The 27,746-nt window shown below is 44.6% G+C and overlaps 2 protein-coding genes across 2 annotated transcripts in view; one reads left to right on the plus strand and one right to left on the minus strand.

The window, feature by feature from the left end:
- The window catches only part of LOC126204455 (flotillin-2), a 441,744-nt gene that overhangs the window by 359,020 nt on the left and 54,978 nt on the right, over window positions 1-27,746 (minus strand). The window lies entirely within an intron of this gene.
- Window positions 10,712-27,746, plus strand: part of LOC126203449 (glucose dehydrogenase [FAD, quinone]-like) — a gene marked incomplete at its 5' end in the record, with an annotated part of 43,919 nt that continues 26,884 nt past the window's right edge. The window contains 4 exons of the mRNA XM_049937766.1: window positions 10,712-11,019; window positions 14,195-14,375; window positions 22,618-22,874; window positions 25,815-25,820. Coding sequence (XP_049793723.1) covers window positions 10,712-11,019; window positions 14,195-14,375; window positions 22,618-22,874; window positions 25,815-25,820 — 752 coding nt within the window. The remainder of the gene's footprint in view (window positions 11,020-14,194; window positions 14,376-22,617; window positions 22,875-25,814; window positions 25,821-27,746) is intronic.

Consider the following 27,746-nt stretch of genomic DNA (forward strand, 5'->3'; position numbering starts at 1 on the left):
TCGAGAAACTTCAAAGCAGCACACACTGCCAGTGAAGGCTTCACTCTGAGAAAACAGTAACTGCTGATTTCGCCCGGCAAAGGCAAACTACATCGTTTGTTAAGCCTATTTTTTGTATTTTCTGTTATAAGATTAAGACAAGTACTTTTAAGGGGAAATGGCTTACGTTGCCTCATTTCGACAGAATTATACTAGTGATTAAGGTATATTCCTTGCACGGACGGAAAACAATCAAGTGAAACTTCGGATATTAAAGCAAATAATACACTGAGGTATATTTTGGCGTACATCATATCATACCCACCCACATTACATGTTGTTTTAGACCCGTCAGTTGTAAATTTTCGGGGCAGTTTTCTAGCATTATTTCATAGTCGAAACATTGAATGAAATGTTACAATTGGCGAAATAAAAATATCGAGTGTCTTTTATACAAAAATATCGAAGGAAAAATATTTCGTCCGCAGTACTCTCTTACCTCTAAAAAAAGTAAAAAATACTGAAGGGTGAGTTGAAAGTATTCTTCTACGACTCTTCTCGCTATCTAACAAAATGTGTAGAAATATTTCAGAGACGCTGCTTGCGGCTCCCTTTTGAAGACAGTTTCGGTTTCAGTCTTCGTCTCAGGAGGTACCCTCCTTTAATTTATAGCATTTCTTGTGAGTACGCTAAGATCTCTACTGCACAGTCCGTATATACGGTGATATAGCGGCGTACAAGGCACGAACGGCACAATAAACACGAAATTTCCGTTAAAACGACAACTGGCGAGAAAAGAGGTAATAACAGGTACAGACAGTATGACACGCAGCTTCCTACTAGGATTATGTCGGTGACTGGACTGTGAAGTACGCAATGTGCACTAATAACTTTTATCGGAACCGTGACTATATCTCACGCCGGTCGCGGCACTTGAAAGCAGAGTCTCGGTGTTGAGGGACTACGGAGACCCCGTGTTGTTTGGATTTCAGAGGAATTAGTGACACTAGCAGCGTCCCACCTTGGCAGCTGTTGACATTTTTCCTGGTAGCAAGCACATATTGCTTGTTTTCTGTGTGAAGTCACGATTACATACGTCACAGAATCATATGCTTCCTACTGGTAGTAAATAGAGACAAAGATAGCAATCACGACATTCATTTGATTATGATAACGAGAAGGTATGAGTCATTGAAAGCTCAAATTTGTACTCAAATCTGACGCTGCTGAAGACCGAGAACGTTTTACACTTATTGCGTTACATTTACACAACTATCAAAAAGAAAGACAGCTAATTGTGGATTGACGTAAGGTTACGAACTCTCAGGAACAACTTACTCCTACAGGTGCCCTAACCGAGAGACCAAAAAGCAGCGGAATTACCTACTGTAAATCGTACACCGAGGCAATTTTTTTGGTGTTCTAATAACATGTGAAAATTTTCTCAGTGTTAGAAATTGTACATATTACATTAGGCTCGTTATTTCTGGTTACTGAGACAAGTATGTCGCGTTAAAGAAGTGCTATCTTTTCTTATTAAAACAGCTTTTTTCTTATCCGCACTACCTGCTACAGCAACAATTATCTGCATACAGTTTAGCGTTCTGCACTTTCTGACCTTGACCCCTCGCGGTCTCATAAGACTTAAATTTCTGGCATTCTGACAGAAAGAGACAGCCTGCTATCTTGTGCGACCAGCTTCATTTTAAGACTTAGGACAAAGTTGTTTTTTTTTTTTTTTTTTGTGGTTTGACACGCTTCTTGTAGTGTGACATGCCACTTGACAAAAAACAGTTTTTTATACGAAAACTTGCAAAGCTTTTTTAAACAAAAGGAACTTTGTTAGCATTCTACATCTTTATCTTTCATTTATACATCTTTATTCCTCAATATAGTCACCCTGGCACATTTCTCCCGGCGAGAGACAAGTTTGTTGATAACGTCACTGTAGAATGTTTGACTTGGTTGACGACGCAAAACCTCATCTCTGCTCGTACTCCCCTTTTTGTTTTCTCACGCACAGAGATAGTCACGCTACACACCGCCATGGTACAAGCTACAATTCGGAACCTCCAAGCGCCAAAGGGCTGCAAACAATATATAGGCATGAAGAATAAAGACGAAGAATATTAATAACGTTTGTTTTATTTAAAAATCTGTAAGAGTTTTCACTTAAAAATTCGGAAGCATTACTTTTTACCAAGCCCTTATATTTTTCTGCGTATCATGTTATATTTTGTGTGTGGGGGTATGTGTTTGTGTATTACTCGAAACGTTTTTGCCACTGGAAACCAAGTTTATATGGGGATTTATGTCGTTATTAATACAAACACTTCTACAGGCTGCGTATGTGTTCGTACGACCGCACACACGCACATTCACTCAACGCATATAACAGCCAATATTCTTCATCATACACTAATTCCAATCTTACCTATATTAATGTTCTGTAATCTTTTACGCCTCTGAAAAACTATAGCTTCTTTAGGTAAGTGGAGTGGTTAGCTACTTAACATAATGGTGCTTTTTTACACACTAACTTCTGCTGACAATATTTTGTGCTCAAATGTGATGTAATTTTTATCTTCTTCTGGTACTGCAGTCATCTTGAGGAAAACTTTTTATTTTCCAAGATCTCAATGAAGGATATATCGATTACGAATTTCGAACAGTTAAATGGCCATCTTCAGAGCACACAACAAAAATCAGTGTCTACATCTACTACTGAAACAAGATGCTTTGTCAAAGTCATGTTTACACTTCCAGACTGAAAATTGTGGTTACAATATATTACATATGCTATGGACCATTTCGTTGTGCAGTAAAGCAGATACAAAGTAGATCATAGTGATATAATGGGACAACATAAGGAGCCATTTTATCTATTGACAGTATCGGAAGAAGCTATTCAGCTAACAGGAACAGGCACAAAGCGTCTTGCTTCCGTTATCGAAGTTGGCACTGCTTTCTACTATGTGGTCTGAAGATGGCCATTTAACTGGTCGAAACTAGTAATCGATGTATCCTTCCTTGCGACCTTGGGAAATAATTTTCCTAAAGAAGACTACAACACTAAATTTGATGGCTGCCTCCTACATCACTGACAATGTTGACAACGGCAGGTAATTATATTTTCTTCCTTGCAGCAGTAGCAATTTGGAATATCCACTACGCCCACAGGAAAAAAAGTTCCTTTATAGCACCCGCGACAAAAGTACAATTACTAAATAACTGCAGATGATTTGTTGCAATATTTTGGCTGTCAATTACCACTGCTGTCACGGAATCTCTATCTGTACGTGTGTAAGGAGCCGCCTTTTATACAGAGTGTGTGTTTGCACTGGTTTTGCTTCTGTTGAGTTTTTGCATTAAGGGTGATGGAGTTAGGTGTCACGATTTTGTTTTCACACACTTCTTTTTCAGCAGTGGAAGTTTTGCTAATTGGTCTAAACTCTCATTGTATTGAACGCTACCAAGCGTTTCCTTCGCCATAACTGTAGAGAGTGACTACGTTTATGTTAAACGAACGAAGGATTGAATTTAACGCCCCGCTGATGAGTAGCTCACCAGAGACGGAGCACTAACTCGGATTGGGCAAGGATGAAGGGTTGGGGGGAAAAGTTACGTATGCCAATGAACATGCAAATATTCTGGAGCAACCGGATAAAAAGAAAAACATCATAGAAAATCACTTGGATTGCAGAAGAAGGGAGAAAAATCATCTTTCATCAGGTGAACGCATCTGCCAATAAATGTTCTTACATATCGGTAGAAAATGATGTTTTTTTGGGTACAAGAATAGACCTCGAGTGGTTGCCTTTGTCATTAGACGCCACCGGGTCGGCTTCCCATTCGGCCTCACGGTGCAGAGTGATCCAAAAAAATGGTTCAAATGGCTCTGAGCACTATGCGACTTAACTGCTGAGGTCATCAGTCGCCTAGAACTTAGAACTAATTAAACCTAACTAACCTAAGGACATCACACACATCCATGCCCGAGGCAGGGTTCGAACCTGCGACCGTAGCGGTCACGCGGTTCCAGACTGAAGCGCCTTTAACCGCACGGCCACACCGGCCGGCTAGAGTGATCCAGTTTCTAACATTTCCACCACAGAAAAATCTGAAGTGGTCTCTGCGATCTCTACCTCAGAAGCCAGTATATGATTTCCGCTTTAAAAAAATTCCTTAGTACGTCTTCTTCTTTACGAAGGTAACTACTAGTCTGCGTCACCTAAAATTGGTTATCTTCATCCTTACATGTTTGAGTCTGCCTCCTATGCGACAATTAAAAATGTATGCTTTAATTGGTAATATTGGGTGTTTACTCGCACTTTGTAGCGTTCTGCAGTTATATTTTGTCGACACTCCAACACGGAAGACACTTTGTGGGCTACAGTATTATGCACAAATTGACACAACGGACACAGCACGTTATAGCGCTTAGTGTAATTAGGACCAGTTACGTATTCGATGTGTTTCAGTAAAATAGGGATGTCTCCGTTTCTTCTGATCACAGTTTCAATCATCGAACTCCACATGACTTTCTGTTCCCTACACACAAATCAACGCTGCAGCGAGTCCGTTAGATGGGATTCTGAGCATTGCGGTCTAGGCCTTACGCCAGTGTTACATAGTTTCTTTATAGTGGGGATCGTACCATCAACTACCTCGTGACTAGTACCACGGGGGCGGTCTTTTAAAGTTGGAATATCAACATTATTATCCAGATTTGAACCCATAGCTTCCATTTATTGCATTGTGTAAAGAAATGTTGGCCGGAAAAGGCTTTGAATGCAACGAGAGATACGAGTATATGAGAACGGTGTGTGGACATTTGCAGACTTTTCGGGTGTTACCTCAGGGATGGTATCCTTTTAATGTGCAAACGTTCCGCAGAATGCATGGACCTACAAGGAACGTGAATCAAAAAATGAATCCTTTTTTTCTTAAAAGCACTGTCTATCGCCTTGGAAGTGAACAAACACGACCCCATTCACCAGGAATATAATCTACAAGAGAAATTGTCTGCTGATGGCGCTTTGTGTGCAGGGAGTCTGGTCGTCGAGTGACTGCGAAAGGATTCCGACTGACTTGGACAGTTCGTTTAATGCGGCGAACGACAGATTCTTCCAGACGTGGATAAATGTAACGTGGATGGGTGTGAGAAAAATTCATGGTGACGTTCAAACACTAACTGACGCTGTCACGTCGACTAAATATCTACGCGTACAATTGCACGATGAGATGAAATGGGCGGAGCTCACAACGTCACTTGCAGAGAATACGAATGGCCGGCAGCAAGTTACTGGGAGGAATCGCGGACGTCATAACGCACCCACACTGAGGTGACAAAGGTCATGGGCCAGCGAGACGCGCATTCACAGACGGTGGAACACAAGGTATATAACACGGCAGTGCACTGACAGAGCTCTCATTTGTACATCTCGGAAACCGTTAGGGAATTCAATATTCCTAGATTGAAAACGCCAGGTTTGTGCTCACAATACCACATTTCAGACATTACCTCTCACCACCGGCAGCGCCGTGGCCGACGAACTTCACTTAACGACCAAGAGTAGCGGCGTTTGTCCAGAGTTGTCAGTGCTAACAGACAACTCAACAGCTCTGCGTGAAATAACCGCAGAAATCAATGTGGGACGTACGACGAAAGTATCCGTTAGGACAATGCGGCGAAATTTTGTGTTAAGGGGCTATGCAAACGACTGATGGGAATGCCTTTGGTAACAGCACGTCGTCGCTTTGAAGCGCCTCTCCTGGGCTCCTGACCATATCGGTTTAACCCTCGACGATTGGAAAACCGTGTCCTGGTCAGCTGAGTACCGGTTATTCAGTGGGTAAGTGCTGATGGTAGGAGTAGAGTGTGGCACACAGCCCACGAAACAGTGGGCCCAAGTCGTCAACAAGGCACTGTGCAAGCCAGGGGCCACTCCATAGTGGTGTCGGTTATGTTTACATGGAATGGACTGGCTACTTGGACACCATCTGGAGCCATTCACGGACTTCATGGTCCCAAACAACGAAGACATTTTTATGGACGATAAGGCGCCATTTCACCAGGCTCACAACTGCTCGCGATTTGTCTTAAGAATATTCTGGAGAGTTCGAGCGAATGATCTGGGCAACCAGATAGTCCGGCACGAATCCCATCGAACATGTATGGGCCACAATCGAGAGGTCGGTTCGTGCACGAAATCCTGCACCACCAACACTTTCGCAATTGTGGACGGCTATACAGGCAGTACGGCTCACTATTTCTGCAGGGAACTTGCAACGACTTTTTGAGTCCATGTCATGTCGAGTTGCTCCGCTGTGCCGGGCAGAAGGATGTCCGACACGACATTAGGAGCTGTCCCACGATTTTTGTCACCTCAGTGTATAAAGGAGACTGCGGACAGAATGCTTCTGCGTTCCATTCTTGGGTCCTGCTCGAGTATTTGGGATCCTTACCAAGTCGGATTACTGGAAGACAGCGAAGGAATTCTGAGTCGTGCTGTTACATTTGTTTCATCTCGGTTCGATCAGTACAAGCTCCTCACGGACATCTTGCGTCAGTTAAGATGGGAAATATTTTTGCGAAACACTATTGAGGAATTTCAGAGAACCAAGATTCGGTCAACGACTCCGCCACCTCAAATGTCAATCCCGTGTACAGACCATGAGGGAAAAAGTTACGTATATTACGCCGCATACAGAGACATACTATTTTCCCTCGCTCCATTTGCGAGGTGAACAGAAAATGGAAAGACTAACACTGGTATAAAATAAACCCCCACCATGCACTGTACAGTGGCGTGCGGTAGTTGTGTACACATGCAGAAATAAATGTACACTACTGACCATTAAAACTGCGACAACATGAAGGTCGCATGCAGCAAATAACGAACTGGCATCAAGTGCTCTACATGCCTGGATATGCAAATGATGAGCACCTCAACAGAAACACAAAAAGTAGATTGGAGCAACGACATGTACATTCTGTATTACGTAGTGTGTTTCTCATTTCATCCACATCTGCATCACTACTGTGCAAACTACTGTGAAGTGCATGGCAGAGGGTATTTCCCATTGTAGGAGTTATTAGGGTCTCTTGCCGGTCATTCACGTAAGGAGCAAGGTTCAAAATGGTTCAAATGGCTCTGAGCACTATGGGACTTCACATCTGAGGTCATCAGTCCCCTAGAACTTAGAACTATGTAAACCTGACTAACGTAAGGACATCACACACATCCATGCCCGAGGCAGGATTCGAACCTGCGACCGTAGCGGTCGCGCGGTTCCAGACTGAAGGGCCTAGAACCGCTCGGCTACAACGGCCAGCAAGGAGCACGGGAACAATGACTGATTGAGCTATACGTAAGGGTTTTAGTATATTCATAGAGTCTTCTCTTAATGTTAGTTCTTGAAACGTTGCAAGTAGGCTTTCAACAGTTAGTTTGTGTGTCTGTTTTGAAGAGTCTGACAATTCAGTTTTTCCAACATCTCCGTCACGCTTTCCCAGGCGTCAAATAAATTGCCACCATTCGTGCTGCACTTGATGTACGTGTTTGTTACGGGTCCCACGCAACTTAAGTCGCACGAGTGTTTTGAAAGCAGTTACACGGAGACTGCATTTTTCTGTCCACCTCAGTAACTGCACGGTTAGGGAGGCGGTTTGTACGCAACGGCGCCCGGGCTCAACTATCGGCTGGGCCGGAGATTTTCTCCGTTCAGGGACTGGATGCTGGCGGTATCGTCATAACTGACATTACATTAATGACATGGCCGAATGGGCACTGAAGTCTATCAGCTGCTTTACCGAAGATAGTCTATCTGACCGAACCGTTTTGTATCCCTCAACCCACGCACTCGTATGAATTGACTCCAGTTGTGACTCGTTCGTGTTGTAGTCATAAAATATTACGTCTCTTAGTTTTGTGAACTGTACTATTATACATTTCTGAACATTTGAGGCAAGTTGCTAATCTTTGAATCATTCTGAAATGTTATGAAGGAATTGTATTTGAATGTTGGCTGCTACTAAGAAGATCGTGTTATGTCTCATAGGAGCAGAAGAAGACGAAAACGAAGAAGAAGAAGCGTGGATCAGAAAATGTCAGAATCCGTCGTTGAAATTACTGTGGCCTACAGTTTATCGTTCCACAATATTGCTGCTTTCTTTGGTGGGGATCTCACGAAAGTGATGCGAATATGGAATCAGTGGGTCCAGGAGGGCCACGCTCAGCGCCAAGCAGGATCTCAACGGCCCCGAACGACTCGACAGGCTGTGCGGTGTCTTGAGCCAGGAAAGAGACTTGTCTCCACCTGGAGTAGCATCCACGTGGACAGTGCGACGTCTGGAGCACCAAGGACAGTTGGCACTGTCGCGGCCTCCTTGACGTGGCAGCAGAGGCACGCCGGTGGGACGGTGGTGGTCCAACCACAGAGGGCACTAGAGCGGGACGACGGGTCTCTTCATACAGCGCTGCGTGAAATTACAGGATCCCGATGGATACACCACCGCGTGGGGGTTCTGACAACCAACGAACACTGCAAGACTACATTCGTCACACGTGCTCCGTACGTGGTGACTTGCTACATGGGAGCACTGGTTACTGAACACGATAACCTCTACCACTCACGGCCACTAATATGGAAAACGACTGATACATTTCTGATGTGTCGAGGCCGTTGGCTGTGCTGTATGTGGGAGGTGCTTCAACAAGATAACGGAAGACCGCTTGTCCTGACACACCTCGACCGAGAAGGTGTTATAGGGCGCCGTTGGCGACACGTCGTCCAGACTTACCACTCACTGAAACGCGCGGTCAGTGGTTCCCAAGTGTACGGCGCGGCACCATCGCCAACCACTACGAGTGATGAACTACGGCACAGACTTCAAGCAGTAGGGAATTACTTACACGTAACTACTGTATAAGTTCAGGTCGACTCAATGCACAACCGGTTTAGAGCCACTGTTGCTGCCAGAGGTGGCAGCCGTGTGCATTAAATTTCGCAGTCTGTATATCTCCAAATCAGCTACAAATGTAATCATGCGTTCCTCCTAGCATAGTGCATGCGCACAAGTAAAATTTCGTCATATGCTATCTTACTGGTGCTGCAATTTTACTAGCCGACACAGTACCGCGCGATTATAATTAAAGTGCAGACACTCACAATGGTCTGGGCTGTAAATTCGTGTGACAGGGAAACTTTGTAGATATTCTAATGCGTTTGTGCAAAACCGATTTACGTTGGAAAAAATTAAATTCGGTTTTGGTCACGAGGTGCAAATCTGGTACTGTGAATGCAAGAAAGACGTAACGAAATGTTTCCATGTGTAATGGATTAGGAACGGGACGTAAGTAGAAAATGTCAAACACGTTAGAAAGGTATAATGTTGATTTTGTTATTAACAGCCGCTTACACAATTTGTTCAGTATGAACACCGGGCGATCGACAAGATGCTGAATCCGTAAACCAGCGTAATCGGCAGTTGCTAACAGCAGTTCCAGTGGAATCCGAGCAATGTGTTCCTGTATACTGGCCGTCGAATCGGGCTGAGACTAAATATGTCCGCTGTAAACGCATTCTTGTACATATCCACAGAGCCAAAAAACACATGGATTCAGATCAGGTGATCTTGCAGACGATGCATCCGGAAAACCTCTGGAGATGACACATTCGTGGAAGACTGCATTAAGCAGCCCTTTCACTGAGCACGCAACATAAGGTGTTGCCGCATCTTGCACGAGAACAGTGCTTTCGACGCAGGTGCTCTCTTCCAGACCAGGAATCACATGCTGCACAACGACGTCTGGATAACGTGCAGAACTCGTCATGTTCCTGACAGGGTCTGACACAGTCTGGGTGTATTCTCTTTAAAGAAGAACGGACCAAGAATAAAGATGCTTACGGATCCACACCACACAGTCACATGTAGTGCGTGCAATTGCAGAACATGCGGTTTAACAGTAACTTCCAGCGGGATAGAACGCCCTCCTCTTCCAGGTCTCACACCAAACTCGCCAATGTTTTCGAACTTTATTATCATCTTCCTTAAAGCTTTTATTGATATCTGGTGTCTCCTCACTTCTTTCAATCGGCGATATCTTCTCAACGCAGAACTGCAATTGCAACCACTCACATAAAACAATGTCACTAAGAGCGGACAGTCTCTCTTCTCTATAGCCACAATTTTTTTTTTTTTTTTTTTTTGCTTTCGGTGTGTGACCATACAGCCGTCTCAATGGTCGAATGTCAGCTGTGACGATACGAATGTAAGGACAACTCATCAGCCAGTCTCTGAGCGGAGAAAATCTCCGACCTGATCAGGAATGGAACCCGGGTCCCTTCTGGTAGCAGTCCGACGCACTGGTCGCGGAGATACCGAGGTGGACGTAATCGTACTCTTCACTCGCATTATGGCTTGTCTGTGCCAAATGACAGCGGCCTGTCTTACCGCCATACAAACAATGTGGAGTGTCAAATTTGTACGTGGCCAAAATCGGAACTAATTTTTTTTCCAGCGTAAATCCCTTCAATATTAACGAATTAGCGCAAGTACCAACTTTTGCTGCCATACGTCAATTTTACGAGTACAGCCACCCGGCAGACGTGACCCCGTGCACAAGTTGACCGTGCCCCGTGTCCGTCCGGCAGGTGGGACTCGGCTGCGGCTGCGCCTGCGGCTGCGACGATGGCGCCGCCCCCACGGCGGTACTCGGCGGCGGCGACGGCGGCGCGCATCGCGGCCGCCTTCGGGCCGGGCATGGCGTTCATCCTGCTGGTGCGGCTGACCATCCAGCTGTCCAGGCCGGACATCACCGACTCGTGGCAGCGGCCGCACGACGTGCGCGTGCCGCACGACACCTACGACGTGGTGGTGGTGGGCGGCGGGTCGGCGGGGGCGACGCTGGCGGCGCGCCTCTCCGAGGTGCAGGGCTGGCGGGTGCTTCTGCTGGAGGCGGGCGGCGACGAGCCGCCGCTCTCCGACCTGCCGCTCATGTTCCCCGCGCTGCAGCTGTCGCCGCTCGACTGGAGGCCAGTACACAGCGGCTCGCTGGCGCCCTCTTGCTCTCTCTACGGCGTCAAGTCGTTTGAGATCTACCTACTGATTATTTAAAATCAGCATTAACACGAGCCCCCCACTAACAACGTTTTCACTGAATGAGAATTCCATCAGGAGTTGCGTGCACCGCGACCTCCACACCAGTATTAATAACACGAGGAGGATCAGCACTGGTCGTTGGAGTAGAAATCCTTATTCTTTCTTTCTTTCACTGGTGCCATGTCCCGCGTTGACGCAGGGTCGGAATTGTTAGGCACGGATTTGGCAAGGTCAGTGGAAAGGGGTGGCCGGATGCCCTTCCTGCCGCCACCCCGTACCCCCGCGACGGAATTAGTGTACGCCTGCCGTCTGCGTCTAGTGTAATTCGCGGAAAGGTGCGAACGTGTTCAGATGTCTGCGAGTCGTGTAACTGAGGCGGAACGTGGGCACCAGCCCGGTATTCAGCTAGCGGGATGTGGAAAACCGCCTAAAAACCACATCCAGGCTGGCCGGCACACCGACCCTCGCCGTTAATCCGCCGGGTGGATTGGATCCGGGGCCGGCGCGCCTACCCGAGTCCTGGAAGCAGCGCGTTAGCCCTCTCGGCTACGCTGGCGGCTAGAAACCCTCATTACCGCTGCAAATCTATTTGAGCCACTGCGTGATCCTTGCCAGTGCTATTATAAAAGCCCTGTGGACTTATAAATAGGAACAGTAAAACTGCAGTGTCTGCACATCTCCAACGAACTGTACTTGTCAGACCGGCGGTTGAATTTGTACTTTCGGTCTGTCATTGATGTATGCAGATGTTGCAGTTTTACTGTTTGTCTTTACAAGTCCACAGGGCTTTAATAGTAGCACTGATGATGGTCACGCAGTGATTGAAATCGATTTGCAACAGTAATAGACATTTCTAGTTCAACGACCGATGCTGACCGCCCTGTTGTTATTAAAACGTTTTGATTTGCCAAATCCACAACTCCCGCGGGTATATAGCGCTTTCCAGAAGGATCTTTACAACTTTGATTCTAAGACAATGGAAACATCCCACCACGAAGGAATTATCCGAATGGGGCGCAAATCGGCAGATATGATGTATATTTACAAACAAATGATTAAAATTTCAGAAAATTTGATAATTCATTCGAGAGAAGCAGTTCGCAAATTGTTCAAGTCAATATCGCATTGATCCTCATGTGGCGCATATGCAACTAGTTATTCGGCTTGGCACTGATTGTTAGCGTTTTTGGATGTCCTCCTGGGGGAAGTCACTGGGGCTCAGTTTGAAGCGGGACTCATTATTGAAGACAACCTCGTACACTCAGTTCAATGAGATTCCAAGCTGCGGACGTGGCCGGAGGCGTCCCGCACGACTGCAGTGGGATACGGACTTGACTGTCGGTCCTCATACGGCCCGACAAACAGCAATGATACTCTGGGGTGCCCTTTATTTCCGTAGCAGACCCTCTTTCACTGTCATCCGAGGCATTCTTACAGCACTGTGGTACGTCGACGATATTCTACGCCCCGTTTTGTTACTCTTCATGGCAAGCCATCATGGGCTTACATTTCAGCAAGATAATGCCCGACCGCACACGGCGTTGGATTCTACTGCTCGTCTTCGTCCTTGACAAACCCTGACTTGGTGAACAATGTCGCCGGATTTCTCCCCAAATGAGAACGTTTGGAGCAGGCAGGGCCCTCCGACCAGCTCGGGATTTTAACGATCTAGCACACCAGTTCGAGAGAATTTGGCACGATGTCCCTAGGGGGACATCCAACAACACCGCCAATCAAATCCCAGCCGAATAACTGCTACCATAAGGGCAAAAGGTCGTCGTTTTCGTCAATAACTAAAAATAAGCAGGGAAAAATCTACAAGGGTTTTTGAACATTATGCCGCAACCCGCACCTTTCTACCTGTTCCCATTTCGGAAATATATCTAATCAAAGTTGTAAGAATCATTTTGAAACACTAGTCTTGTTGTCGTTGGTTTTCCAGGGCTACAGGTGATAGGGTATTTTACGTGGCCTTTCTGGGGTAAGAGGGTGCAGTAAATGCTTCAGTTCCATTTATCTAACAATCACATCCCTCCCGCCGTAGTTTGCTCGGCACTGATTTGCCCAGCTTTAACGTTTGTTTGCATGGTTCGTTACTTTTTCCGCCTACACTTGAAATGCTTTCTCCTTCTCTCCACCAATAAATGTAATGCTGGAATGAAATTTTTCACTCTTCTGAGGCAGATTAATACTGGGTGCAGGACGGAGACTCGAACATGGGAACTTTGCCTTTCGCGAACAAGTGCTCTGCTGACTGAATCACCCAAGCACATCTCAGGGACCGAGCGAGGTGGCGCAGTGGTTAGCACACTGGACTCGCATTCGGGAGGACGACGGTTCAATCCCGTCTCCGGCCATCCTGATTTAGGTTTTCCGTGATTTCCCTAAATCGTTTCAGGTAAATGCCGGGATGGTTCCTTTGAAAGGGCACGGCCGATTTCCTTCCCAATCCTTCCCTAACCCGAGCTTGCGCTCCGTCTCTAATGACCTCGTTGTCGACGGGACGTTAAACACTAACCACCACCACCACCACATCTCAGGATCCGTCCTCACTGCTTTACTTGCTCCAGTACTTCGTCTCCTAGCTTCCAAACTTCAGAGAAGCTCTCCTGCGAAACCGGCGGGAATAGCACTGCTGGAAGAAGGATACTTCGGAGACATGGTTCAGCACAGCCTGGAGGATGTTTCGAGGATAAAGTTTGGAAGGTAGGAGATGAGGTACTGGTGGAAGTAAAGCTGTGAGAAGGGGTCGTGAGTCATGCTTGGACAGGCGAGTTGACAGAGCACTTGCTTGGAAAAGGCAAAGGTCCCGAGTTCGAGTCTCGGTCCGGCACACAGCTTTATTCTGCCAGGAAGTTTCAAATTTAAGCTGTTAACAGCAGACTTCGTCTGTCTAGTGGCAACACGCGTCTACATTAACTGGAGCGTAGCGTAACTTTGACCAAGTTAGCTTCCGCTACTGCCGCATATTCGGTTTGCTCGGCCAGGCAACAGCAGAAATGCAGACATTTAGCTGGACATAAGCAAAGCATTTTCGAGGTGACGATTAAGACTTCACGACTGCCCCTACTAGCAGAACTGCGTGGTAAGCGGACGGTCGGCCCGCAGGTTCCAGACGGAGCCCTCGGGCGAGTACTGCCTGGCGATGCGCGGCGCGCGCTGCAACTGGCCGCGCGGCAAGGTGCTGGGCGGCTCCAGCGTGCTGAACGCCATGCTGTACGTGAGGGGCAACCGGCGCGACTACGACCGCTGGGCGCAGCTGGGCAACCCGGGCTGGAGCTACGACGAGGTCGGCGGACGGTCGCGGCGCCTGCGCCTACCTCCATCCCACCTCATCCTCTCCTACGCCTGGCCACTCCGCTCCAGCCAAGTTCTGTCACTCCCTCCACTTTCTTGAAAGATACGTCTCCATCTTGCCTTCTGCATACGGTTACCTTCCACCATACGGGTCCCTCATCCTTGCTCTCATCGAACACTTACCTATACGCTACACTATCACAAAGCTGACTTCAACAATCCCATTGTTCGGTATCTTTATTTTCCAATCCTGGTATGCTCTCACATCTACCAAGATAAAACCCAACAACCCATCACCTACACATACTCCATAACCTCTCCCATTACATCTCCAATCAACTGGCTCTCCCAGACGAAGAAATCAGTCACAATTATTAGTCATCCTATCAGTTCCAAAACTTCCCTGCCTAGCCTATCCCTCATCAGATATCTCCCAACCCTCCTAATTTTTCCGTATTCTCTTCCCTTCCGTATCATGGCTCGATCCACAATCCAGTACCCTACTCCCTTTCTGATATCTAAGACACTACCCCCTCCCCCACCCGAATACCTTCATCTCCATATTACTACCCATTTCACCTCTTTCTTTACATCTACAATCTAATCACTCTTCAAAACACCTCATCTCCTTCTTCTTACACTATCCTTTCCTAATGTTGGTCCTTCCAACTTAGTGAATGTGTGATGCTTCCTTTTTAAGATCTTTCACCTTTCTCCGCCATCTTTTTTCTATTTTTTATGTTTTAAAATCGAATAATTGGTGACGTGTATCTGTTAATACCATAAATGAAGAAAATCATCTTTTATTAATTGTAAAAACGCCCATCAGTTAGCCGGCCAGAGTGGCCGAGCGGTTCTAGGCGCTTCAGTCTGGAACCGCGCAACCGCTGCGGTCGCAGGTTCGAATCCTGTCTCGGGCACGGATGTATGTGATGTCCTTAGGTTAGTTAGGTTTAAGTAGTTCTAAGTTCTGGGGGACTGATGAACTCAGATGTTAAGTCCCATAGTGCTCAGAGCCATTTGAACCTATCAGTCCTTCAACTTGTGATTGTACTGCAGAAATTTAATTTATTCTGAAACCATTCGGACGAAGTGAGAAATTTTTGTCCTCCTGACAGCCCATATTTCGTCCAAATGGTGTTAGCTTTATTTATTTTGAGTGGTCAGTCTTCTGGCTGGCTTGGTGTGACCCGTCACGAATTTCTCTCCTCTGCCAACCTTTTCACCTCACAGTAGCGATCGCAACCTACTTCGTCAATTACTTGCTGGGTGTATCCCAATCTCTGCCTCCCTCTACAGCTTTTACCCTCTACAGCTCCCACTAGCACCATGGAAGTTATTCCTTGATGTCTTAACAGATGTCCTGTCATCCTGATCCTTCTTCTTGTCAGTGTTTTCCATATATTCATTTCCTCGACGATTCTGCAGAGAAAGTCCTCATTCCTTACCTTATCAGTCCACCTCATTTTTACTATTTTTTATAGCACCACATCTCAAATTCTTCTATTCTTTTCTGTTCGGCTTCCAATTGTCGATGTTTCTGTAACATATAGTACTGTACAAATGTACATTCTTAGAAATATGTTCCTGAAATTAACGCCTATGTTTGATACTAGCAGACTTCTCTTAGCCAGGAATGTCCTTCTAGGCCACGCTAGTCTGCTTCTTATGTCCTCCTCGCCCAGTCCATCTTGGGTTATTTTGCTGCCTGGGTAGCGCAGTTCCTTAACTTTATCTACCTCGTAATCATCAATCCCGATGTTGAGTTCCTCGCTGTTCTCATTCCTGGTACTTCTCATTACTTTCCTGTATCTTCGACTTACTCTCATTCCATACTCTGTTCTCATTAGGCTGTTCGTTCCATTCAACAGATCCTACAATTCTTCAGCACTTTCACTGAGGATAGGAATGTCATCGGCGAATCGTATCACTGATATCCTTTCACCCTGGATTTGAATCGCACTCTTGAACCTTTCTGTTAATTCCGTCACTGCATCTTCGATGTACAGTTAGATCAAACAACGATCAAGGGAGAAAAGCTCTCTCCAGATCAGACCTGCGAGTACCTGTTCGGAGCGATTCAGAATGGAATAACTACGTAAATCCAGTCATGGGAAAGGCGGATGCCACACTCACAATTACTGTATCAGAAAAATCCTAAGGCACCATAATTCACGCACAAAACAGGACACATGCATAGTACTTCTTAGACCAATTCCTGAGTATCCCTCGGCAATCTAGCACTGTTACCGAATAATGAAAGAGGTTTCGATAAAAGTCTGCACAATCGGGCACGAGTTTATTTTCGACGCAGCCTTACATAGTTCTGACTGTCCCTTTTTGAGAATCAGTCAGGAGTCATAATACTACCTAGTTCCTCCTACATACACCCAACAGTGAGATTCAATGCCGCTTGGTGGCGATACGGTAAGTAAAGTATATAAGCGGAGCAGAGATCGATGGGAAATAATTCCAGAGACGATGCAGGCCGCGAACGGGGAAATCTACTGACACAGGCGGCTTTGACAACGAGCAGATCGTTAATGCCCGGAGCGCGAGAACTAGCATTTCGAAAACGACGGAGCTGGTAGACTGTCCGTATGCCAGTGCCGTGAGCGTCTATGGAAAGTGGTTGAGGCACGATGAAACCGCGAGTAGGGGAACAGGTGTTGGCTGTCCGCGTCTTGGCACGGAACGTGGAAGTGAGAGACTCGCGCACTCTATAAACCCGGATAGGCGGCCATCTGTGACAGGACTTCGACACAGTACAATACTACAGCAGGCGCAAATGTTTCGAAGCACATTGTTGAACACGGGACTACGCAGCAGATGACCCGTACGTGTTAACTTGTTTCAACGACCACAAGTATTATACATAACATTTCTTCCGTGAAGGTCACGCAGATGAACTCACGGAATCAAAAATATACTGGGATGTTCATGATTCGGAAGTCAGTGGGACAGACTTTATACGGCAACAATAAAAACAGGAACAGATCTGCCTACGACTATTACGGCGATGTTTCGGCATGTACGTCCCGTGGCCTACACGTCGTACTGGTTAGATTTTTGTCAGAAGTGGACATCCATCTATGAACAGGTGTATGAAGGCCAAAATCAAACAATGGAAAATCCGGGATGGAATGTAACAGTGTTATGAGAAGGAAAGTTGCTGCTCACCATACAGACTCAGCTTCTCCGCTATATGTATGAAGACCAGTATCACTACCGAAGCATGAACCACGTGCCTCCTGACACCTGCGCAGTTCCAGTCCATTTTGGCAGTTTCTTTTCACATTAACTGTGTACTTTTATGTAACGGTGGTGTTGTGATCAGTCCATAGACTATTTTGATGCAGCTCTCCGCGCTGCTCTATCTTGTACACGTCTTTTTTCATGTTTGCATAAATGCTGCAGCCTACATCAGTCTGTACCTTCATACTATCCCCTACACTTTGTTCCATTACCGAATTAACTGTTACTTGACGCGACAGGGTGTGTCGTATCACCCTGTCCCTTCTCTCATTCGCACTGTGCCGCGGATCTCTTTCCTCCTCAATTCAACGCAGTATCTCTTTATTACACAATCGATCTACCGATCTAATCTCAAGTACTCTTCTGCAGCACCATATTTCAAAAACTTCTACTCTCCTCCTGTCTGCACTGTTTCCGGTCCGCGTTTAACTTCCGCATGAGGCTACACTCGAGATAAATCATTGCAGAACAAGCAGTCTAACACGTAAATTCGAATGTAGTATTGACGTGCTATTTGTTGTCAGGGAATCTTTTCTCTTTGTGTACTGCTTCTGCCGTCGTCAGTTACTACACTGCCCAAATGACAAAACTCGTCGACTAGTTTTAGTGTCTGATTTCCTAATCTAACTACCACAGAATCGCCTAATTTAATTCGACTGCATTCCATCACGCTTATTTTACTTCTGTCGGTGTTTATCTTGTAATCTCTTTTCAGATACTATCCACTCCATTGAAGTCCTATGTCGTCTATGACAGAATTACAATGTCATCGGCAAACCTCAAAGTTATTTTTCTATGAATTTCAAATTCATTTTTGAAATGTCTCCTTAATTTGCTTTACTGCTTTCTCTGTGCACATACTGAATAACTTCGGTGACAGGATACACCCCTGTATCATTCCTATCTCAACAACAGCTTCCTTTTCACCTCCTTCGATTCTAAGAGCTGCAATCTGGTTGCTGTGCAAGTTATAGATAACCTATTACTCTTTTTTTACACTACACTGCATTACTCGTATTCCATGAATTCCACGAAGAATGATCGCTAGCATATGGGGAGGGGTCAAAGCTGTACATTTAATTTAATTGTAAAATGGTGAAGTGACATTACATTATACTACTAAAGAGCTAATTCTAATTATATGTAACCTAAAACATTAAATTTGAAAATTTCTGTGAAGATACTCTTTAACGAAGTTGAAGAAGTTGCCCAATAGAAAGTTCTTTAAGTCTTCAACTCAACCACATTATCTACTTTGTATTTAAGGTGTCTGGTAGGTTGTTGAATACATGTGTAGCCATTTATACTTCTTTCTGTACTAGTGTTAACCCCTTAAACGGATTGTAGAGGTTGTTTGTTGTCCTGCTGTGACAGTAATGATTTTCACTATTTTTTGTTATGAGAAAAATATTGGTGATGACAAAGGACATTAATGAATGTATGCACTAAGAATTTGTCAAAATGTCCAGTTTTCTGAAGAGGTCTCTGCAGGATGTCCCTACATTAACACCACATATAATTCTTACAACACGCTTCTGCATTCTCAAAATACTCTTCCTTTAACTTACCTTTCGCCAGATAATGGTTCCACAACACATTAGTGAATGGAAATATGCGGGACAATCTAATTTTTTCATTTTTAAATCGACAACAGCAATACTGAAAATGTAGCTGAACCAAGACTCTTCATTAACCCTACAAGTGACACTATAAATATTTATACCACAGGTCTTAAGTGCTGTTTATTACCTTATTGACTACAAACAGTGGATTGTATTGGTAATATACTCACAGTAGTTTCTCAGATAAGTAGGAATACTATTTTTATGTTTCTAAGTCGGCAGACTGGAGATATTAGGTTCAAATGGCTCTGAGTACTATGGGACTTAACATCTTAGGTCATCAGTCCCCTAGAACTTAGAACTAATTAAACCTAACGAACCTAAGGACATCACACACATCCATGCCCGAGGCAGGATTCGAACCTGCGACCGTAGCAGCCCCGCGGTTCCGGACTGCAGCGCTAGAACCGCTCGGCCACCGCGGCCGGCGGAGATATTAGAAAGTACGTGAGCAGTGTTCTGAATATTTATCGATGGCCTTTGAGACACTCGTTTTCGGAGCTGGATCTACGTTCACCCACAATTTCTCCCTTGTGGCTTTACTATTCTGATGTTTTCTGACACAGAAAAACGGTAAGTTCAATTCATAGTAACATTTCCCACATTATGTAGTATAAAATCAACGCGTGCGTCGTTTGTAAGCACATTTACTGACGATTACCTTCCGCGCCGTGCATGCAGGCAAACACATTGCCGTGAATTCAGTTCCTAGTTACATTCAATTTTACTGATTATGTCTGTGTAATACTGCTAATAATGAACAATAATACAGAAGATGATACTGCACACAAATTATGTTAGGCGCTGAGGTACTATAATTTCACACAAATTATGTTAGCCGCTAAGGTACTATAAATCATTTCCGCTGACACTGCACTTGTACGATGATAACTGAAAATATGCACCATGACGAAAACAGTTTATTCACGTATCTGAATGTAACATGCATATTATTCACTCAGTTCTTGTTGGTTTTTATAGTTTGGGAGATAATACTTAGATTCGCGAATATTACATTTGGATCTACGGGACCGTGTTAAAAAGTAGCCCCTCCTAATTTTTTAAATGTGAAAACTCTTACAGAGTTTTAAATAAAACATGCGTTATTAACACTCTTCATCTTTATTCTTCATGGCTGTTCAGTACTTCCTCATTAGTTATGCGATCTACCCATCTAATCTTCAGCATTCTTCTGTAACACCACATTTCGAAAGCAAATTAGTTATCTTCCATGTTTCACTTCCATACATGGCTACACCCCATGCAAATACTTTCAGAAATGAGTTTCTGACACTTAAATCTATACTCGATGTTAACAGATTTGTCTTCTGCAGAAACTCTTTCCTTGCCATCACCAGTCTACATTTTATATCCTCTCTACTTCGACCATCACCAGTTATTTTGCTCCCCAAATAGCAAAACTCATCTACTACTTTAAGCGTCTCATTTCCTAATCTAATTCCCTCAGCATCACCCGACTTAATTCGACTACATTCCATTATCCTCGTTTTGCTTTTGTTGATGTTCATCTTATATCCTCCTTTGAAGACACTGTCCATTCCGTTCAACTGCTCTTCCAAGTGCTTTGCTGTCTCTGACAGAATTACAATGTCATCGGCGAATCTCAACGTTTTTATTTCTTCTTCATGGATTTCAATACCTACTCCAAACTTTTCTTTTGTTTCCTTTACTGCTTGCTCAATATACAGATTAAATAGTATTGGGGAGAGGCTACAACCCTGTCTCACTCCCTTCCCAACCACTGCTTCCCTTTCATGTCCCTTGACTCTTATAACTGCCATCTGGTTTCTGTACAAATTGTAAATAGCCTTTCGCTCCCTGTATTTGACCCCTGCTACCTTCAGAATTTGAAAGAGATTATTCCAGTCAACATTGTCAAAAGCTTTCTCTAAGTCTACAAATGCTGGAGACGTATGTTTGCCTATCCTTAATCTTTCTTCTAAGATAAGTCGTAGGGTCAGTATTGCCTCACGTGTTCCGGTATTTCTACGGAATCCAAACTGATCTTCCCCGAGGTCGGCTTCTACCAGTTTTTCCATTCGTCTGTAAAGAATTCGCGTTAGTATTTTGCAGCTGTGACTTATTAAACTGATAGTTCGGTAATTTTCACACCTGTCAACTCCTGCTTTCTTTGGGAGTGGAATTATTATATTCTTCCTGAAGTCTGAGGGTATTTCGCGTGTCTCATACATCTTGCTCACCAGATGGTAAATGTTTTGTCTCAAGCTGATGATACAGCTACAACTTCTACAGTTTCAAACGCTACTATTGTAACTGATGGCAGTCTGGGTAAAAAGGTGCCAGTTATACAAGCAGGTGAAACGTCTAGTCAGATGCAGCATGTATGGTACGTTGTTTACCTGTGCTTGAGGCATTTCATGAAGTCGTGAGACCGACTGTGATGATGTAGTGGTTGGAAATGTGCATTTATGTGAACCCCGTTGCTTTGGAAAATTTCTTCCTCCTGCTTTCATATGTTTACTAATTGAGTCTGAAATTGCTAATTTGCTCCAGTTTTTTCAAACTTTTTCAATACAGATTTGGTGTTCCTGATTCATTGGTACCCGACAGTTGTAATTAAAGTGCGGCTATTCACAGGGTCCGCCGTTGGCTGTGATTATCGTAGGGCGGAGCGAAACTTGGCAGATACGCTAATGCCGTAATGCGGAAGCGATTTACGCTGGGAAAAATTAGTTCAAACTTTGGCCACCAGGTGCAAATCTGACGCTGTGATTGCAAGAAACCGTACATAAACGTTTGCATATGTGACTAATTAGAAACGGGACGTGGGCAGAAAAGGTGAGACAGTGGGAAAGGCATAATGTTGAATCTATTATTAACCACTACTTACACAGTTTGTTCAACATGAGCACCGGCGACGTCGACGAGATGCAATACAGACCCAGATTTGCACCAGGTGGTCGACATTGGAGCTAAATGTTTTGCAGCAGAGATCGGTTCCGCATTAACGCTTTAATACATCTACCAAGTTTCGCTGCCGTGCGATAATAACAACCCACAATCGACCGCCGCGAATAGCTGCATCTTAGTTACAACCACCCATAGCACATGGCTACTGCAAAAACAATAAAGAATCCAGCAGTTCTACTGATTATTCTTGCCAACTTGCACAAACTAACATGTATTTGTTGCGCTTGATGAAACATTTTGTCACTTGAAGGGTTAATTACAGACAATGGGCTTTCCAATTGGGGTTGTGATCTATCTGTAGCCTTAAAAACCGTAACACTTGCTAACACTTTGCGCTGAATGCGTCTCGCAAGTGGGCAGTACGTCAGGCGGTACACGGCGGCCGCTTCGTGCCTCTGGCTGCAGGTGCTGCCCTACTTCCGGAAGACGGAGGGCGTGCGCATCGCGGGCCTGCAGGAGTCGCCGTACCACGGCCGGTCGGGCCCGCTCACGGTGGAGGAGTTCCGCTACCACACGCCCATGCTGGAGGCGTTCCTGCGGGCGGGCCGCGAGATGGGCTACGACGACACCGACGTGAACGGCGCGCGCCAGACCGGCTTCACCAGGGCGCACGGCACGCTGCGCGACGGTCTGCGGTGCTCCCTGGCCAAGGCCTTCCTCAGGTCAGGACGCGCACAGAGAATAACGGGCTGAACTGCATCCTGTCCACCAGCAGCAGCACGAACAACGTCTAGACCAGTGGTTACCAAAAACCTCTCTTAGACCATTATCCCTGAGTGAAATCAGACATTAGTAATACCCCTACCCTCCCCCCACCTCCACGTTATAACCAACTACAGCAGGTAACTAAACTCTACACTTTTCTCGGAACACTTTTATTTTTCAAATCATGTAAGATGAATGATATATAGTTTGTGTCTGTGATTCTGTAAGTGTGTGAGTGTGTGTCTGTGTTTCAGAATGAATGACGGAGCAATTCGTCGTGAATCGCAAGTGCTACTGGCAACTGCTCCTCAGACAAGAAAGACAACTACCCACAGTGAGGGTAGATACTTGTTACAAAACGTACTTCCCCTGCATTAGTTCTCCCCATAGCGGGACTTGCTTGACCTGCACACTGCAACACCATGTAAAATCAACCACGTTAAAATGTGTCCACTATACTTACAATCCCTAAATCACTTGACTGCTGCACTCCTTACTTCTGAAATGGCGGAAGACTACAGGCTGCTAACAGTTTGTGTCTCAACAAAACCACTAATAATAATAATAATAATAATAATAATAGTAATAATAATATTGCGTAAAGCACTATGGCAGTCCTTATGTATACAGTACGGTGTCGTTCTGTCAATTAATTCATTTATATATTTCGAACCGAGTAACGAAGTAATTTCTGGACTACTGCAGGTACTATCTACAACTTCAAGAAGATATTTTCTTCTCATATTTAGCATTTCTTACGTATATCTCTCACTTCTATCATCATCGATGTACGGGACAAAGAACAACTTACGTGCGTATTGGGTGGACTACGTGAGGAACCTCTAACCTCCATTGCATTAATGCTACTAATTGACAAAAACTAATTATTCATAACTTCTATAATCAGTACCAGAGTCTTAAAAACACTGATAGTAGTAATGATCTTTTGAAAATAAATTAGTTTCTTGACTGAAGCAGAATCGAATCGCTTGGGTTTTACCCTTCACAAAATTTCATTTTACCCCTCAGGGGGTAATTGGGAACCACTGATCTAGACGATAGCTAAATTTGTTATACACTTTACACACCGTCTATTCTTTTACAGAACTTGCGGCTGCTGTTATTCTGTTCTTCTTTTCCTGTATGTCGCGAGATTTTCCTTCGCATATCCTCGCAAGAAAATACCGCATGCAGTCCATGTGCCGGCCGGTGTGGCCGAGCGGTTCTAGGCGCTACAGTCTGGAACCGCGTGACCGCTACGGTCGCAAGTTCGAATCCTGCCTCGGGCATGGATGTGTGTGATGTCCTTATGGTAGTTCGGTTTAAGTAGTTCTAAGTTCTGGGGGACTGATGACCTCAGAAGTTGAGTCCCATAGTGCTCAGAGCCATTTGAACCATTTGGAAGAATATACACTGTGTAAAGTTTATGGCAAATTTAGCTATCGTCTAAATGTTGTTCGTGGTGCTACTGGTGAACACACAGAGCATTTGCAATAGCATAGCTAAAACATTAAGATTTTATAAGTATTTTGCAACTCATCCCAGGTTTATAATATGTTTTTTCAACAAATATGAAGAAATCAAGTCATTCTTTTTGAAACATCCTCCTAAGATATAAAAAAAGGTAGTACTAAAGATATAAAGAACTATCGGCCTATCAACATCCTATCCATACTGCACAAAGTTTTCACTAGAATTCGGACTACCTGATTCAGCTCTACATTTGACCTGAGCCAAGCGACTGAGCAAGCTGCTTTCCGCGCAAGGTTTTGTACAATTCATCGTATCCTCAATCTACACGAAACAATTAGTAGAACAAATGAGTACCATCTACGTCTTTGCCTTGCCTTCAAAGAATCTGAAAAGGAATTCGATCCGATCAGTCACGCAGCTGTGTTTGAGACTCTAACACAACAAGGAATAGAATAGGCCTATATTAAATCTTGCACAACATACACGAAAACTCCACAGCGCCTGTGAATGTATTTGAAGAAAAGGGTGAATTTACCACCGAAAAGGTTGTAAAACAATGTAACACTGTATCTCCAAAACTGTTTTCGGCAGTCCTTGAAAAAACAATGTCTAAATTGGATTGGAAAACACAGAGTCCAAATGCTGGGAAAGAGACTATATAACGTGAGGTTCGCTGGTGATATTATTCTGTTTGCAAATAGTATAGAAGAACTTCAAATATTGGTTAGTGAACTTGCATTAGTCTGCTTTGAAGTTGGCTTATAAATGAACAATGATAACATCAAAATCACGACGAATGAATGGACACCGGAGGGAAATACATCTGTTGGAAGTACACAACTGCAAAGTGTCACAGAATATGTCTATTTGGGTCAATTCGTCAGTATGAAAGGAGACATAACACTAGAAATATTTCGACGTATTAGGCTGGCAAGATTATGGAAGATACTCTTAATGTCTAAGATGTCGATTGAGCTGAAGAAAACGGCATTTGACTGATGTATAGTACCAGTAATAACTTACGGCCGTGAGATATTGATTATTGGAGCACTAATAGTAGCCCAAAGAGGAATGGAAAGACCAATTTTGGGCTACAAAAAGAGAGAAAGAAAGAAAGCAGCTGATATCAGACAGACAATAAAGGTCAAGGAAAGAATGAATACGTTGAAATGGCAGTGGGCTGGACGCTCGAAGAAAAGAGGGCAAAACAAGTACTAGATTGGAGCCCAATTTACCAAGGGAAAGACCACCGAGCCGATGGGGCAGGGACTTAAGAAAGACAGCTGGACTGAAATAGCAAAGAGAAACTCCGGCAGAACTCGTAGAACCTATGTTGCACGCCGACTCAAAGAGACCACATCATCAAGTGATCGAAGTCGCTGATGATGTGTGGTACAGTACACTAAACTGGGATCGTGTGCCAGACCGGGGTTCGAACATGGGATCTTTTACCTTTCGCTTTACCGACTGAGGTATGCAAACACGATTCCTACCCACCCTCACAGCTTCACATCTGCCAGTATCTCTTCTTATGGTTTCCAAAGTCCAGCGAAGTTATCCTGCATACCTTGCACGACTAGCGCGCTTGGAAGAAAGGATATCGCAGAGAAATTGCTTAGTCACGAGCGCAAGTCGTGAGTCGTGCTTGGATAGCTCCGTCACTAGAGTACTCGCCGGAAAAGGCAAAGGTGCGAGGTTCGAGCCCTGGGCCGGCAGACAGTTTTAATCCGCCTGGAAGATTCAAATCAGCACATACGGTACTCTGCCTCAGAGTGAAAAATCATTCTGGAAACATTACTCTGGCTGTCGCTAGGCCATTTCTCCGCAACCAGTAAACCAGCCATTCTTTAAAAAATCGAACTCGCATACATAAAATGGCTTCAAAAGTAGTGTAGTCTGGCTTATTTGTGTTCCCTTTTGAAGCAAAAGCTATTTTTTCACGCACCTGTATGTTTATGCTAGTCTAATTCATTTATGAAACTCACTTTTTATCAACCTTAGAATACGTCTCGCGGAATGGTAACAAAATTAATGACAGCGCACACTTTGGCGTCTGACTTGTATCAAGGATGGAATCCACCAGATACTGTTTCGGCTAGATTCTATATGCGTCCTCGTTCCTCTTGAATCACAACAGAAACTCAGGGGCCGGCTGGGGTGGCCGTGCGGTTCTAGGCGTTTCAGTCTGGAACCGCGTGACCGCTACGGTCGCAGGTTCGAATCCTGCCTCGGGCATGGATGTGTGTGATGTCCTTAGGTTAGTTAGGTTTAAGTGGTTCTAAGTTCTAGGGGACTGATGACCACAGATGTTAAGTCCCATAGTGCTCAGAGCCGTTTGAACCAGAAACTCAGCGTCAGCAAAGATACAGGCGATCATGTTGGTTGCTAATCGACTGCAAAAGGTGTACTAAAAGCTTTTGTTGCCACATTTCGTTGTAACACATAGCTCATTAGACTAATTTGTGGCTGCTGTGTCGAATGACACACAAAATGCACTTTAAACAACATTTCATTTTCTTTAACGAGAAACACGTAGACACGCGCGCGCACACACACACACACACACACACACACACACACACACACACACACACACGTTTTCCATTGACATAGGGCGTCACATGAAACACATGGCGAGCAGTTGTGGCTGACGCAATCGACAGGTTGCGAAAGGGATCCATCGACGGTTGTCGAGGACGTTGCCCAGCTGCATATCCTCTAGTTATTTTTAAGGTACTGATACAAACTAAATCGCTAATATCTAAGAATTTAATGATTTAATGTAAGAAGACGTTTATCTTGTCTTCCACTGAAAATTTTTGTTTCTTACTTTTAGCAGGAAGCGACGAAGCTGCAGTTGCAAAATTTTCGTGTTAAATGTAAGTCTCGGTATTTAGAATCACATTTGAGTAAAGTCTAAAAAGGGAATACCTTAAGCAAAACAAGATTCCACTTTGCTTTACAAAGTAATTTCCGGAATGCTGTAAACCAGTTTGCGAATTCAGGTATTCTAGGACTCAAGATCTCGGAAGTACGTGATATAATTTACGATGTGAGGGAAACAGTCACAATCCGCCTTGAAATACTTGCACGGTCCGACCACGGCATCCCAATGGCACTGTGTTTTTACTTCTGCATCACAGCCGCTTTTGTCGCAACACATGAGGCAACACCTGCGTCTGAATAATGTAATTAGCACGCTTTTTTCCTTGCGGCATTTAGATGCAAATAATGAAATGACCCGAATTTCATTTGCTATAGTATACAAAGTGAAGAACGTAAAAAAAGTCACAGGAATAACACGACCATTTTAGTGATGCTTCAGACAGAAGTGGCTGGATGTGAACGGGAATACT

This window comes from Schistocerca nitens, chromosome 9 (genome assembly GCF_023898315.1).
Source record: "Schistocerca nitens isolate TAMUIC-IGC-003100 chromosome 9, iqSchNite1.1, whole genome shotgun sequence".
NCBI classification, from domain to species: Eukaryota; Metazoa; Arthropoda; class Insecta; order Orthoptera; family Acrididae; genus Schistocerca; species Schistocerca nitens.